Source organism: Myotis yumanensis, unplaced genomic scaffold (genome assembly GCF_028538775.1).
Source record: "Myotis yumanensis isolate MYYU_CA2020_CCGP unplaced genomic scaffold, mMyoYum1.0.hap1 SCAF_23, whole genome shotgun sequence".
NCBI lineage: Eukaryota > Metazoa > Chordata > Mammalia > Chiroptera > Vespertilionidae > Myotis > Myotis yumanensis.
Window position 1 is genome coordinate 7,674,866 of NW_027223774.1, and position 14,991 is coordinate 7,689,856.

General features: G+C 50.3%; 1 protein-coding gene across 3 annotated transcripts in view; it reads right to left on the reverse strand.

Moving 5' to 3' along the window:
* VRK3 (VRK serine/threonine kinase 3) overlaps positions 1–14,991 on the reverse strand; it is a 45,001-nt gene that overhangs the window by 5,323 nt on the left and 24,687 nt on the right. For all 3 annotated transcript variants that reach the window (XM_070402280.1, XM_070402281.1, XM_070402282.1), the window contains 3 exons: positions 14,136–14,228; positions 10,578–10,710; positions 9,070–9,190 (listed from right to left, as the gene is read on the reverse strand). In XM_070402280.1, coding sequence (XP_070258381.1) covers positions 9,070–9,190; positions 10,578–10,710; positions 14,136–14,228 — 347 coding nt within the window. The remainder of the gene's footprint in view (positions 1–9,069; positions 9,191–10,577; positions 10,711–14,135; positions 14,229–14,991) is intronic.

The following is a 14,991-nucleotide window of genomic DNA, read 5'->3' on the forward strand; positions in this document are numbered from 1 at the left end:
CATCCCAGCCTCTGTGCACTGAGGAGCATGAGACGGCACCTCAGCACTACGCTTGGGGCCCCTCTGAACAGCGAAATCACCAACAGAAAGCACAAGAAGGTGGGAAATGTGGCGCTGAACAAGCCACATGCAGGGCGCTGGTGCACAGAGTGAGAGCTCAGCCGCGCTGTGTCCGACCTCAGCTGGGATCACCGCTGTCAGGAAGGCAACTCCACAGTTTCTTCGCTCCGAGCCCTGGCCGGTGTGGCTCGGGTTGGGCATTGCCCCGTAGACCAAAGGTTGCTGGTTGGCTCCTCTCCAGGGCACATACCCAGGTTGTGGGTTTCATCCCTGGTTGGGGTGCATGCAGGAGGCAACCAATTGGTTTCTCTCTCACATTGATTTTTCTCTCTCTCCCTATCCCTTCCTCTCTCTCTAAAAATCATTAAAAAAATATTAAAAAGCCCTGCCCGGCTTGGCTCAGTGGATAGAGTGTCAGCCTGCAGACTGAAGGGTCCCAGGTTCAATTCCGGCCAAGGGCACATGCCTGGGTTTTGGGCTCGATCCCCAGTGGGGGGCATGCAGGAGGCAGCCGATCAATGATTCTCTCTCTCTCTCCTCCCTTCCTCTCTGAAATCAATAAAGAAATATATTTTTTAAAAATAAAAAAGGGGGGGGCCCACATGCTAACCTGATCTTCTCCTGAGAGGCCTGTGTGGAGGCCTGGCCTGGCAAACTCAGACACCTAAAGTGACCAGCCTGGATGTTCTGAAATTAAAATATACACACACACACACTTCCCCTCCACACTGCGTGTTTCTGAGAACAACCACGAAAAGACTGCAAGGTTTGATTTTGGAGTTACAAATACATTTTAGAGAACGTGCAAATTCACACATATGAAATCTGTGAATAATGAAGATTGACTATCTATTCACACACAAATATTTGTACACATACACATGTATAAACAACACCCAGCCCCTCGGACCACTCGGGGAAAAATGGAAATTCACCTACATCCTATGCTCCAGGCTGAGCCCAGCGCACTGTACCTTCACTGGCCTGGACCACTGGCTGGCTCCCCAGTGTGCACCCGGCCGCTGGGCGCTGCCCTCCCTTCCCCCACGGCCCAGACGTCCCCAAGCCCCTCTGTGCATGGCTCTGGGCTCGGCTCAGGCCTCATCCTCTCCCCGGACCTCAGCCTCCTCCCCAGCCTCCTGTGCATGGCCCCAGAGACTTTCTACACCCAGGGCTGCCCCTGCCCCTCCCAGCTCACAGCCCTCCCGGGCTCCCCAGGAAAGCCCCTGGCACGCATGCCAGCTCCCCTGGCCTTGTCTCTCTGCCTGCCTCCCTCCATCTCATGCTCCAGCCATACCAAACTTTACATACATAGATTTATTGCTGACAGTATTACAGATGTCCCCCAAACAGCTAGTCCCCCAAAGGGCTCAAACATCCACCTGCATCTTCTGGTCTCTGCACAAAATGCTCCCTCTGCCCTGGACGGCCTTTCCCGGCCTTGACCCCACTCAGTGGCTGCTCCCCCTTCGGGACACAGCTCAAGGGCTGGTCTGGGGAAGCTTAACCCCCCGCCCTCCCCCTCTCCCGCCCCCCCCCCCCCCCCCCCCTGCCCAGGCAGAGGAAGCCAATCCCTCCTGAATGTCAGGGCACCCTCTGCACAGGTCCACGGATGCCCTAGAGCAGCGGTTCTTAACCTGTGGGTCGCGACCCCTTTGGGGGTCGAACGGCCCTTTCACAGGGGTCGCCTAAAGACCATCAGAAAACATATATAATTACATATTGTTTTTGTGATCAATCACTATGCTTTAATCATGTTCAATTTGTAACAATGAAATTGGGGGTCATCACAACATGAGGAACTGTATTAAAGGGTCGAGGCATTAGGAAGGTTGAGAACCACTGCCCTACAGCAACTGGCAGGGTACGTGTACAGGAAGGGCTGGGTCTGACCCCTTTCTCCCGCAGCCGCAGGATGTGTGGTGAATGAAGGAAGGAGGCGGGGAGCGATGGCCCGAAAAGCACTCCTCCCCACAACAGGCTGTTGCTGTCGGTGTCCGTGGGGCTTTCCTGCCCGGTTGGCAGCCTCAAGAGCAGGGGCCAAACCTGAGTCCTATCTGTGCTTTCCCAGCTGGGGCTTCACGTACTGAAAGCCTCGGGCATCACACTGTCGCTTCTAGTCATTCATTCTGTCATGAACTGGGAGGCACAAGAAAATGAATCAATATTTGTTGAGTGAATGGGAAAAGGCCACGCACACCAGTAAGAAGTCCTGGAGAAGAGAGGGTTCCAGGAAACCTGCATGTGCCAACATCGCCCCTCGTGGTTCTTTCGGTGACTGCGGGGTCCAGGATGACAGCTACTAGTATGTTACCGCCCACATCTCTCCAGGGAGCATCTTTTCATGCCTGGCCCTCCCTTTGTGGCTGTGGTTGGGACCTGGGGCTCTAGAATGAACTGCTGTTCATACTGAGATCAATATTAAAATGATTACTAGGACCACCCTGGCCAGGTGGCTCAGGTGGTTGGAGCATCAGCCCATACACCGAAGAGTCGCAGGTTTGATTCCCGGTCGGGGTACAAGCCTAGGTTGTGGGTTTGATTCTCAGTCAGGGTGTGTATGGAAGGCAACTATTGATGTTTCTCTCTGTCTCTCTCTTTCTCTCCCTTGCCCTCTCTCTAAAATCAATAAAAACACACAACATATGTCCTTGGGTGAGGATAAATAAAAAATAAGATCTAATTATTACCAAAACCTATTTCATTTACTCTGCATCAACATGGCGACTGCAGAGCCTCTCAGCGAGGCCCTGAGGTCATCAATGATCTCTGGCGAAGGGGAAGGTGGGAGAGACGTGAAACGGGAGATATGACTGTTCTGAGGAGTCAGGGGAAGCAGAGGGAGAGAGGATTCGGCCCAGGGGAGCCTCAGCAGGTGGTTTCGCTGAAGACAGGAGGTCCGCCCGGCTGATTCCCAGCCCAGGGGGTGGCACAGAGATGCCCTGGGAAAACAGGGTCTGAATGAATGGATGAATGAAGAAGGCATGTATGCGCTACCCTGTTTGCCTGGAGATCCTGTTCCCCCTGCCAGCCTGGGAAACAACTCTGCTCTCTACAGACAGGGTCAGGCACCTTTTGGGTACAGGCTCCTCCCGGCCCAAGGCCAGGTCACGTGCCTCCCTCTGCTCCCACAATGCCCTGGGGGCTGCCGCCACATCACATGCAGAGTCTGCTTCCTGCCCGAGTGTCTCCTCCAGCACGGGAACCCCTGCAGGGCTGGGGCACGTCTGTCCGACCTGTGTGTCTACACAGAAGCCCAGGCCTGAGGATGAAGGCTCACATATGCATTCCACAACTATTCCGTGAGCGCTCACAACAGGCCAAGCACTGCGCTGTGAACAGCACGGCGGTGAAGACAGCGGATGTGGTGAACCAAGATGGCGGCATAGGTTAACGCCAGAGTTTGCTACCTCGAACAACCACTTCAAAAATACAACTAAAAGACGGAACGGACATCACCCAGAACCACAGGAAGGCTGGCTGAGGAGAGATTCTACAACTAGAAGTAAAGAGAAATCCATACCGAGACTCAGAGGAGGCGCAGTGCGGAGGTGAGATACTAAGATGCGGAGGTGTGCGTGGAGCGGGCTGGTGGCTGAGGGCGCGGTTGTCGTTTTCAATCGGGAGGGAGTTTCAGACTCTGAGCTCCAGATCCAGGCGAGTCTCTAGGGACCCAGACTCAAACGGGAGAAGCGGGAAGGCAGCTTTCTCTCCGAGGTTTGCAGCGGTGGCAGAGCCGCTGGGGACGGAACTGAGAGCAGCCATAACTGCTCGCTCCGCCCGCCCTGTAGACCCCCTGGGACCCGCCCCGCCCAAGCCCTGCACGGAAGCATTTGCTGGATAGCCTCAGGCAAAGACTAGATTAGCACCGCCCTAGAGATTCATCACAGAAGCTCTCCCACTGCAGACACAGCTGACTCTCACAGCCAGTTAGCCTGGAGGTCAATTCACCCCTAGTATGCCGACAACAATTAAGGCTTAACTACAACAAGACTGCACACAAAGACCACAAGGGGGTGCACCAAGAAAGCATAAAAATGCGGAGACAAAAAATATGACAGAAATGGAGGATATAGAGCTAAAAAACGCACTTTTGAGGGCTTTCAATAATTTGCTAGAAACTGCCGATAAACTTGATGAGAGCCTCAAGAAATCTAATGAGACCCTCGATGTTGTGATAAAGAACCAACTAGAAATTAAGCATACACTGACTGAAATAAAGAGTATTATACAGACACCCAACAGCAGACCAGAGGAGCACAAGAATCAAGTCAAAGATTTGAAATGCGAAGAAGCAAAAAACACCCAACTGGAAAAGCAAAATGAAAAAAGAATCCGAAAATACGAAGATAGTGTAAGGAGCCTCTGGGACAGTTTCAAACGCACCAACATCAGAATTATAGGGGTACCAGAAGATGAGAGACAGCAAGGTATTGAAAACCTATTTGAAGAAATAATGACAGAAAACTTCCCCCACCTGGTGAAAGAAATGGACTTACAGGTCCAAGAAGCGCAGAGAACCCCAAACAAAAGGAATCCAAAGAGGACCACACCAAGACACATCATCATTAAAATGCCAAGAGCAAAAGACAAAGAGAGAATCTTAAAAGCAGCAAGAGAAAGAGACTCAATTACCTACAAGGGAACACCCATACGACTGTCAGCTGATTTCTCAACAGAAACTTTGCAGGCCAGAAGGGAGTGGCAAGAAATATTCAAAGTGATGAATACCAAGAACCTACAACCAAGATTACTTTATCCAGCAAAGCTATCATTCAGAATTGAAGGTCAGATAAAGAGCTTCACAGATAAGGAAAAGCTAAAGGAGTTCATCACCACTAAACCAGTATTATACGAAATGCTGAAAGATATCCTTTAAGAAGAGGAAGAAGAAGAAAAAGGTAAAGATACAAATTATGAACAACAAACATGCATCTATCAACAAGTGAATCTAAGACTCAAGTGAATAAATAATCTGATGTACAGAATGAACTGGTGATTATAATGAATCAGGGACATAGAAAGGGAATGGACTGACTATTCTTGGGGGGGAAGGGGAGTGGGAGATTCGGGAAGAGACTGTACAAAAATCGTGCACCTATGGATGAGGACAGTGGGTGGGGAGTGAGGGCGGAGGGTGGGGCGGGAACTGGGAGGAGGGGAGTTGGGGGGGGGGAGAGGAACAAATGTAATCTGAACAATAAAGATTTAATTAAAAAAAAAAAAGACAGCGGATGTGGCCCCTGCCCTCACGGACATTTGACTCACGATGGCCCCGCGGAGGATCTGCTCCCTGCCCCCGTCATCTCCCCTCTTTGAAGGCAGAATCCCAAGGGTCAGCCGCCACAGGCAGAGACGCTTCCCCAGCCCACGGCAGCACAGGGCGGCCGAGAGTCACGTACCATTTCTGGTCCCGCCCTTTAAAGTAATGGGAGCCCTGGCCGCTGTGGCTCAGCAGACAGAGCGTCGGCCTGCGGACAGAGGGTCCCGGGATTGATGTCGGTCAAGGGCAATGCCCGGGTTGTGGGCTGGATCCCCAGTGTGGGACATGCATGGGCAGCCGATGAATGATTCTCTCTCATCATTGATGTTTCTCTCTCTCTCTCTCTCTCCCTCTCCCTTCCTCTCCGAAATCAATAAAAAAATATATATTTAAAAAATAAAAGTTGCCAGAACCGGTTTGGCTCAGTGGATAGAGCGTCAGCCTGCGGACTGAAAGGTCCCGGGTTCGATTCCGGCCAAGGGCATGTACCTGGGTTGCGGGCACATCTCCAGTAGGAGATGTGCAGGAGGCAGCTGATCGATGTTTCTCTCTCATCGATGTTTCTAACTCTCTATCTCTCTCCCTTCCTCTCTGTAAAAAATCAATAAAATATATTTAAAAAAATAAAATAAAATAAAAGTAATGGGAGACCGGGGCCACAGATCCGGTGCCCAGAGGACGTGGGCTGAGGGGCCGAGGCACCCACCAGCCTTGTTCTCCCACCTTAGGACTGTTAGCCAGAGGGAAGTCAACGCCCACCTCATTTGAGCCACAGTGTTTCGGGGTCACCTTGTCCCTGAGTAACACCACAGAGAGGTAAAGGGGCAGGTCTCGAACTTCAGTCTCACTGAGCGCTTGGCCCCCGGGCAGGACGCCTGCTGCCTGTGTTACTCACTCCGACTCGTGGTTTTCACCTGGCTTCACTTCCACAATGAGAAACTAGAAAACGAGTGCGACAATGAATCCCCAGGGAGCAGGCAGTGGCCCAGGCTCCGCAGCGCTTCTGACGCAGAGGTGCGTGTGGAAGCCTGGGAGTGAAGGCCTCTCCCCCGCCGTCTCTCCCTCCCTCCTCCCTTCCCCAGAGACGTTAGGGCCTGTCAGCACCACAGTGAGAGCTCCTTGCCTCACCGCCCTTCTGGGAGGGATTGGCCCTGTCGCCTTTGCCATGAGACCCGCCCTGGCCGTCAAATCTAAAAGAGCGGCACATGCCCACACCCTGATGGCCCCACTGGTGGGCCCCAGGCTCTGACCTGACCACCCCCCAGTCGGACCTGACATGCTCTGTGTTTCACTCTTTATCTCTTTACCTTCTCTCCCACCAACAGGTGTGAGTTCCCAGGGCCAGGGATGTGTGTCTTATTATTCCTGTGCCCTGGGGCCTAGACTGGAGCCTGGAGCATAGTAGGTGCTCAACACCTATTTGCGCAGGGGAGGAAGGCTGTGTGCAAACACCACCAGTCCACCAGTGAGCCCCCCACACTCGGGAGACACTGGCTTTGAGGGGAAAGGGTCTTCTCTGGGTGTGAGTCTAGCGCCTCTGCCTGGAGCTGCGTGACCTGGGCTGGTTACCTAAGCTCCCTGTGCCTCAGATCGTCGCTGCACTTACTTCTGAACTGTCCTGATGATGATGCAGAGACGCACCGGGCACAGTGCCTGGTGCAGACAAGGGCATGGTACACGTTAGCCTTGAACAGGCCTTTACGAGCAGGCCAATGTGACCGGGGCACGTCCCTCCCTCTGGGTGTGTACAAGCAGGAGACCTGAGGGGGGAAGGGAAGGGCTCCCTGGGGAGTGACGATGAAGCTGGAACCTGAAGGGGGATGAGATTCAGGGCTCGGGACCATTGATGCCAAACACACACCCAACAACACCGTGAATATATTTCAAGGACACAGATACATTTAAACAGACAAATGTAGAAGTACTCAGAGGTATTGAACTAGCAATGTCGCTGAAAGTTACAAACTACAGCAGCAAGGGGAAGAAAGCAAGAAAAAATGACATTTAGAGCCGAGAACTGCTTCTGCAAACGAAATACACTCATCACTGTTCAAGGACACAGACATGTCTATACAAACTTTCAGTAAATTCAATGTACATGTCATGATGAGATTAAAGTTGAAGGACACAGTGCTGAGCGAAAAAAGCCAGAAACAGACGAGATTTAGAGAATACCATTTATGCGAGTCAAACACACACAGTACCATGATCATCGTGCAAGTTTAAGGGCACAAATACATTTGAGCAGACGTATCAGCAGAACATGTGTTAAGCATGTTTGAGTGGGTGTCCATGGTTGAGAGGAGGAAGATGGGGGACATAAAACGGCAAAATAAAACGAGAGAGGTTCACGATGAACCAGTGGCACAGCACGCCGAGAACTGAGAAGCACCACGGACCCAATGCTGCTCACTGGGGAGTTTTCCCTCTTCCCACTCAGCACCCAGTCCTGGGGCTTCTGCTGACAATTCCCAAGATATCTGAGGTCTGAGTCTCCGTTTAGACTTCATTTCTGCACTTCAGACATTGATAGCCAACGTCTCCTGGATGACTCCTGGGCAACTCAGCCCCCAAGTCTATACCAGATTTTGAGTCCCAGCCTCTGTACCTGCAGCACTTCCTGTGTCCAGCTGTCCACTGACTGTCCTTGGTGCTGAGGACCACAGCCCCCTTTGCTCACTTCCCTGAGCCCAAATGGCCTGTCCGTGGTGCTGAACCCCACACGCAGCACTTTCCTACTTTCCTTTGCAAACAGGTGCCTCTGTCTTTGGTGCTGAACCTCATACCCCAGCACTTCCTTTTGCAGCCAACAGGGCACTGTCCTTGGTACTGAATGTCTAAACAAAACCGGAACTAGCAGGATCTGGTGGTCTTGTGTGCAGAGGGGAGGAGGGAAAGTGTGAAGACAAACAATAGATCCAGAGACATTGAAGCATGAAACAGATTGATGTACTTCAAAGGGAGGGAGGGGGCACAGAGAGATTAACCAAAGAACTTATATGCATCCTATATAATAAAAGCCTAATATGCGAATTGTCCCCTCGACCAGGAGTTTGACTGGGAGTTTGACCAGGGGGTGGGGCCAGCTGGCCAACCACTTGGCTGGCCCCATCCCCAATTGGCCGGACCCCCCATCGGGGCAGGCCGGCTGGACCCTACCCCTGCACGGATTCGTGAACTGGGCCTCTAGTATATGTATAACCCATGGACAGACACTAGTGTGGTAAAGGCCTGGGGAGAGGGTGGGAGTGGGGTAGAAGAAGTCAGTGGGGGGAAAAGGGGGACATCTGTAATACTTTCAACAATAAAGATAAATTTTAAAAAATGAACATGGGTGGCTGGTGTTATCTGATGCTGAGGCAGGGCCCAGACCTAACTGCTCAGGTTGCCCACATGCCCGTGAAGGAATGAATGAGTCATGGTGTCCAGGGCACGGTGAGCACTTTCTACAGGCCAGGCTCTGCTGAGTGCTGTGTGCCTGACTCCCCTGAATCCTTCCACAGCCCCCTTCAGTGGGTGCAAATAGGATCCCATCTCACTGAGGACACTGAGGCTTGCAGTGGTGTGGCCGGAGTCTGACCCAGGCAGTGTGGCTCCAGAGCCCACGCTCTGACTGCTGGAACAGACGGCAGAGACCTTGGCTCTGCTGGACAGCGCCTCCCCTAATCTGTTCATTGGGTTCGGAGCTTCTGCCCCAGCTGCATGGGTGCTGGGCCCGTGCTGGGCTCTGCTGACCCTAGACTCACCTCTGTTTCAGCTTCATGACATCCTCGGTGTTGGGAAGGGATTTTGTCCACGGCAGGTTTCCGTAGAGCCACTTCAGCAAACAGTAGCCCAGGGCCTGGAGGTCACTGCGGCGGGAGGGCCCTGGGGAGGGAGGAAAGAGGCAGCTCAGGCTCGATGCTCTACTCCAGGGGTCCTCAAACTTTTTAAACAGGGGGCCAATTCACTGTCCCTCAGACCGTTGGAGGGCTGGACTATAGTTTAAAAAAAAAACTATGAACAAATTCCTATGCACACTGCACATATCTTATTTTGAAGTAAAAGAACAAAACGGGAATAAATACAGTATTTGTATTTGCATGTGGCCCTCGAGCCATAGTTTGAGGACCCCTGCTACTCATTCCACATCCATCCCCTTCCTTTCTCCCTTTCACTGACTCAACCATGTACTCACACGTCCAACCACCCAATCATAGGGCTCCGTCTGTTCACCCACTCTTCGTTCTCCTACTCATGCTCATGAGCCTGTTACTCTCATTCACGCTCTCACTAGCTCACTCCCCATCTACTCTCTTTCGTTCATGCACCCATGCATTCAATGAGCCCGCAGAGCCCCGTGCGCCAGGCCCCATCCAATTTCTCAAATTCCAGACAAGAGTTTGGTTGGGTTCCAGTCCTTCAGTCTAGTGGGGCGATGGTTATATTGTGGGATGACCTGGGCTACAGAAGACACACAACAGGGCTGAGGGAACCCAGGAGGGTGGACACTGAATACTGCCTCAATAGGGGAGCAAAGACCATTGGATTTTATTTTTCTTACGTAGCCTAATGTCACGATTTAGACAATTCATGTTAGCACGCAACAAACACAGAGCTGACTGTGCCAGACCTTCCTGGGTGAGCTCAGAGCCCCGTCTAGGGGAGGACACAGGCTGGCCCACCGATGGCCATGGTATCACGGGATCCGGGAAAGAGGGGCTGAGACCTCCTCCTGGAATCTGCCCTGGGCTCTCTGCTCACTCTGTACACTTCCCATGGATAACCTCATTCCTCTGCCAGGGCTTCCCCTGACAACCCCTGAGATCCTGTCGACATCCGAGTCTCTGTCCACAGTTCAGTCCTGCGTTCCAGACACAGAGAGCCAACTGCTTCCTCAGCAGCTCTCCTGGAGGACTCTGGGGCAACTCTCGTGTTCCAAGTCCACCCAGATCCTGAATCAGAACCTTGCGACCTGCCCGGCTTCCTCGTGCCCAGAAGCCCCCTGTCCTTGGTGCTGAACCACTACCCACAACTTCCTAATGCTCAGGGGACACCATTCTTTTTTTTTTTTTTAATCTTTATTGTTGAAAGTATTACAGATGTCCCCTCCCGCCCATTGACCCCACCCATTCTTAATTCTGAATCCCTGTCATGGCTCCCTTAGGTGATCCCAGTGTCTGGTCATCTGCTGTCTGTGGCTGTGAAAACCTAGAGCTGCTCTCGTATGAAAAGCATGTCTCCACAGCCCTAAACCCTTTCTCTGGCCGCTTACCGCATCCCTTGTGCAGGTCCATGCTAATGAACTCCAGGTCCCCCTCATGTGGGCTCCTGCTGCCTTCCTTGTAGGCCACGTGCTCGCCACCTGGGGAGTAGCGGAAGGCAAAGGCATAGCCTGCCAGGGTCACCTGTGTGGGCGTGGGGAGAAGCCATACAGTTTGGAGGTTGGGAGCTCGTACTCTGAAATTAGACATTTCAATCGTGGGTGTAATCTGAAACAACCACATGCCCGACAAAGGAGTGTGAAGTGAAAAGAACCCAAACCAACTATCCCTGTTGCAACATAGCCCCCTAAATCCACTGCCCAGAAGTAACCACTAATATCAGTTTCTTATTGTTTCAAATCATTTTTGTTTTGTTTTGTTTGCTTTTTGTTAATCCTCACCTGAGGATATTTTTTTCCATTGATTTTTAGAGAGAATGGAAGGAAAGGGGGGGAGAAAGAGAGAGAGAATTGGAGAGAGAGAGAGAAACATCGATGTGAGAGAAACATATCAATTGGTTGCTTCCTGTAAGTACCCTGCCTGGGGCTAGGCACTGAACCTGCAAGCCAGGTATGTGTCCTTGACCAGGAACCTGTGAACCTTTGGTGTGTGTGCCAATGCTCCAACCACTGAGCAACACCGGCCAAGGCTCAGATAATTTTCTTCAAGTAATTGGTAAACACATGTGGAGGGGGAAGGGCCCTAGCTTTCCACAGAGGGATCACACTATACCTCTTTTTGGATATCCAGCATTCACAGTGGTTCAGGGCATGAACTCTGGAGCCAGACAGACCAGACTCAGATGCCAGCTTGGCCCTCAGTGGCTGCACAGGCTGGGTAAGTATGTAACTTTCCTGTGCTTTGATGTCTCCATTTGTAAAATGAAGACAATGACAGTCTCTATCTACCTTGCAGGGTTGTCACGAGGCTTCACTGAGTTGAAAACAAAAAGTAAAGTGCTGCCCTGACTGGTCTGGCTCAGTGGATAGAGCATTGGCCTGCGGACTGAAAGGTCCCAGGTTCGATTCCGGTCGGGGGCATGTACCTTGGTTGCGGGCACATCCCCAGTGGGAGGTGTGCAGGAGGCAGCTGATCAATGTTTCTCTCTCATCGATGTTTCTAACTCTCTATCCCTCTCCCTTCCTCTCTGTAAAAAATCAATAAAATATATTAAAAAAAAAAAAAAAAGTAAAGTGCTGATCAGCCAGCACACAACCAGCCCATCTGCGTTTAACGGCTCATTGTATCCTGCCCTTTGGACAGTGGACAACTGCTGGTTTGGCCACGAGAGCGCTACGTCCTTTTCTTCTGGTCACAGTTGGTGATATTTAATTTTAAGTGTCAACCTCCCCGGGCCACAGGGTGCTCAGATATTTGCCCAACATTATAATGGGTGTGTCTGGATAAGATTAACGTTTAAATCACAGTCTAGGTAAAGCAGGTTGCTCTCCCCAACGTGGGTGGGCCTCACCCCAGTCAGTTGAAGGCCTGAATAGAACAGAAAGGCTGTGTGAGGGAACTCTTCCTGCCTAACTGGAAGAGCTGGAACACTGGTCTTCTCCGGCCTTGGACTTGAGGGAAACATGGGCTCTTCTTGGGACTGAGCCTGCCAGCTTTTCCGACAGGAACTCGCACAGTCAACTCTCCTGGCTTCCAGGCCTTTGGGCTGGGACTAGAACGACACCACCAGCGCTTCCTGGGCTTCAGCCTGCCAACTGCAGATGGTGAGATTCTCCGTCTCCGTGACTGCGTGAGCCAACTCCTTGTAGTAAGTCTCTTTCTGTGTATTCTGTTGGTTCCGTTTCTCTGGAGAGCGCTAATACAGTTCCAGGATTTTTCTCTGGGATCATCTCTCTCCCACCCTTAGTAACTGGAGTGAGGCCCACCTCATCTATTTCCACTGGGTGGCCAAGCTGAGGGGATTTAAGCCTGATTTGCTGGTGGTGATTTTGCCACCATGAGGGAAGAATCTGCCTGACAATGACCAATGCATAAACAAGAAGAACCCAGAGATAGAAAAGCCAGTTTCCCTAGGTACAGGCCTTGTGTGCCTAGATTCAGCCATGCCTGAAACCAGTGAGGTCCTCAATTTCCATTCCCTGGACCAATTCCTTTCCGTTTTTAAAAAAATATTTTTTAAATTTATTTCAGAGAGGAAGGGAGAGGGAGAGAGAGATAGAAACATCAATGATGAGAGAGAATCATTGAATGGCTGCCTCCTGCATGCCCCCAACCAGGGATTGAGCCTGCAACCCGGGCATGTGCCCTTGACCAGAATCGAACCTGGGACCCTTTAGTCCACAGGCCAACGCTCTATCCACTGAGCCAAACCAGCTAGGGTGCACCTCTCCCTTTCTTAAACTTCTTTTTCTTTTTCTTTTTTGCTTAAGCTATGTTAAATTAAGTTTCCGTCATTTAAAAAAATAATTAGAATTTACTTTAAAACACTATTTGACCAGTACCCAACTGGGAGTATATATTTTTCTATTATAATCAGTGTTGTCAGGAGCATGCATATTTGTACACATATCTTTGAACAGTCCTAAGAATATATGGATAGGATATATTCCTAAAAGAGGAACTGGTGGGGCAAAAGTACATGTGCTTTTTTTTTTTCCTCTGTAGAAATTCAATTTATTCTTAGACTATTTTCATAAGAAGCAGTGGTGTGCTGCTTTTCTAAAAATATGCCTTTATAGATTTATATGTAATATGTATATTATAAAATCCATACATGTATTTACGTGATGGCTACATACAAAAGCACAGCACTGTGGTATGTACATATCTATAGGTACATTCTTTCCGCTCATCCCTGCTATGCTTTTCCCACATGAGGCAGCTCGAGGCTGGCTCAGCCGGGTGCCTGAGTGAGGGAATCAGCAGAGAAAAACATATGCATTTAAAATGTTGACTACTATATCCAAATTACCTTCCAAAAAGGTTGCCCAATTCATACTTCCAATAAAATATAAAGGATTATTTCTTTTTATCCTCTTATCACCATAGGTACTATCATTTTTTAAAACTTTTGTCTATAATAGGGTAAAAAGTAGTATGTTCTAATTTCCATTTCTGTGATTTTTAGGGAGGTTGAACATTTTAAAAATACATTTAACTAAATTGTGGATTTCTTTTTCTATAAACTGCTTTTCCTATCCATTATTCACTTTTCTATTAAGTTGCTCATCTCTTCTTCTTCTTTTTTAAAATATATTTTTATTGATTTCAGAGAGGAAGGAGAAGGAAAGAGATAAAAACATCAATGATGAGAGAGAGTCATTGATCAGCTGTCTCCTGCACGCCCCCTACTGGGGATCGGACCCACACCTGGGCATGTGCCCTTGACCGGAATCGAACCTGGGACCCTTCAGTTCGCAGGCCGACACCCTATCCACTGAGCCAAACCAGCTAGGGCTCATCTCTTCTTATTTATTCAGGTGAGCTCTTTATATATGATGGATAGCAATTCTTTGTCTGCCATAAGCATTGTAAATAAATGGAAGTTTTGAGACAGATGAGATCCTGAGCTCAGAGAGTCCCTAGGGTGGGGAGGGCCTGGCTATTACCTGGCTCAGGTTCTGTGGATTCACAAAGATATTCTTAGCTGTCACATTTCCATGAACATACTCATTCTCATGGAGGAACTCCAGGGCATCCAGCTGGGGGAAGAAGAACAAAGTGATCTCCCTGAGTAGCACTACGAACACAAAGAGGCTCTGATGCGAAGCCCAGGGCATGAATCCCTTCTGTGAGACCCGCTGTGGTATGGCCTGCTTGTGCCTGGGGTTGTGGGCAGGTTTAAGCTGACTGATTCTGGGGGAAGCATTAGGAAGTCCACTCTGACAGCACATCTAAGCAGGTCTTCTAATTAGGCTTTAAAAATTTCAGCATTAAAGCTAACATTTGGTTTTCTATGTATTTCTTGTATCTGTTTCTTAGTTGATTGCAAACTCAGGAGAGAGAGAAGATGGTTATTTATTTGTTCCCTGCAAACACACACACACACCCTAAACCCAATGCCCATGTATATCAGAGTTCTCATTTCTCCTAGAGAGCAGAAATACATTTAGTTAAGCAATTGCTATTTTTATCTCTCACTCCAACGTCTCCGCTGAGCTCCAGGCTCATGGTGTTAGTTACATCACGATGACATCCCAATCCCCCCTTGACTCCAAGGCTTAACTGTCCACCAAGTTCTGCTTCTCCTACAAACTCTCTATCCCCACAGCCTGGCCCCTCTCCTCAGGCCTCGTCCTGTCTCACCTGGCCTCCAGCACCCCCAGTCCCTCCCCACAGGGCCCACAGGGTCCTTCTGCATCCAGAGCTGACCTTGCCCCTCCCTTGCTCCTACTCCTCCCATGGCTCCCCAGTGCCCTCAGGACACAGACCAAGCTCCTCAGCTTGGTAATTCAAAGCCCTGCG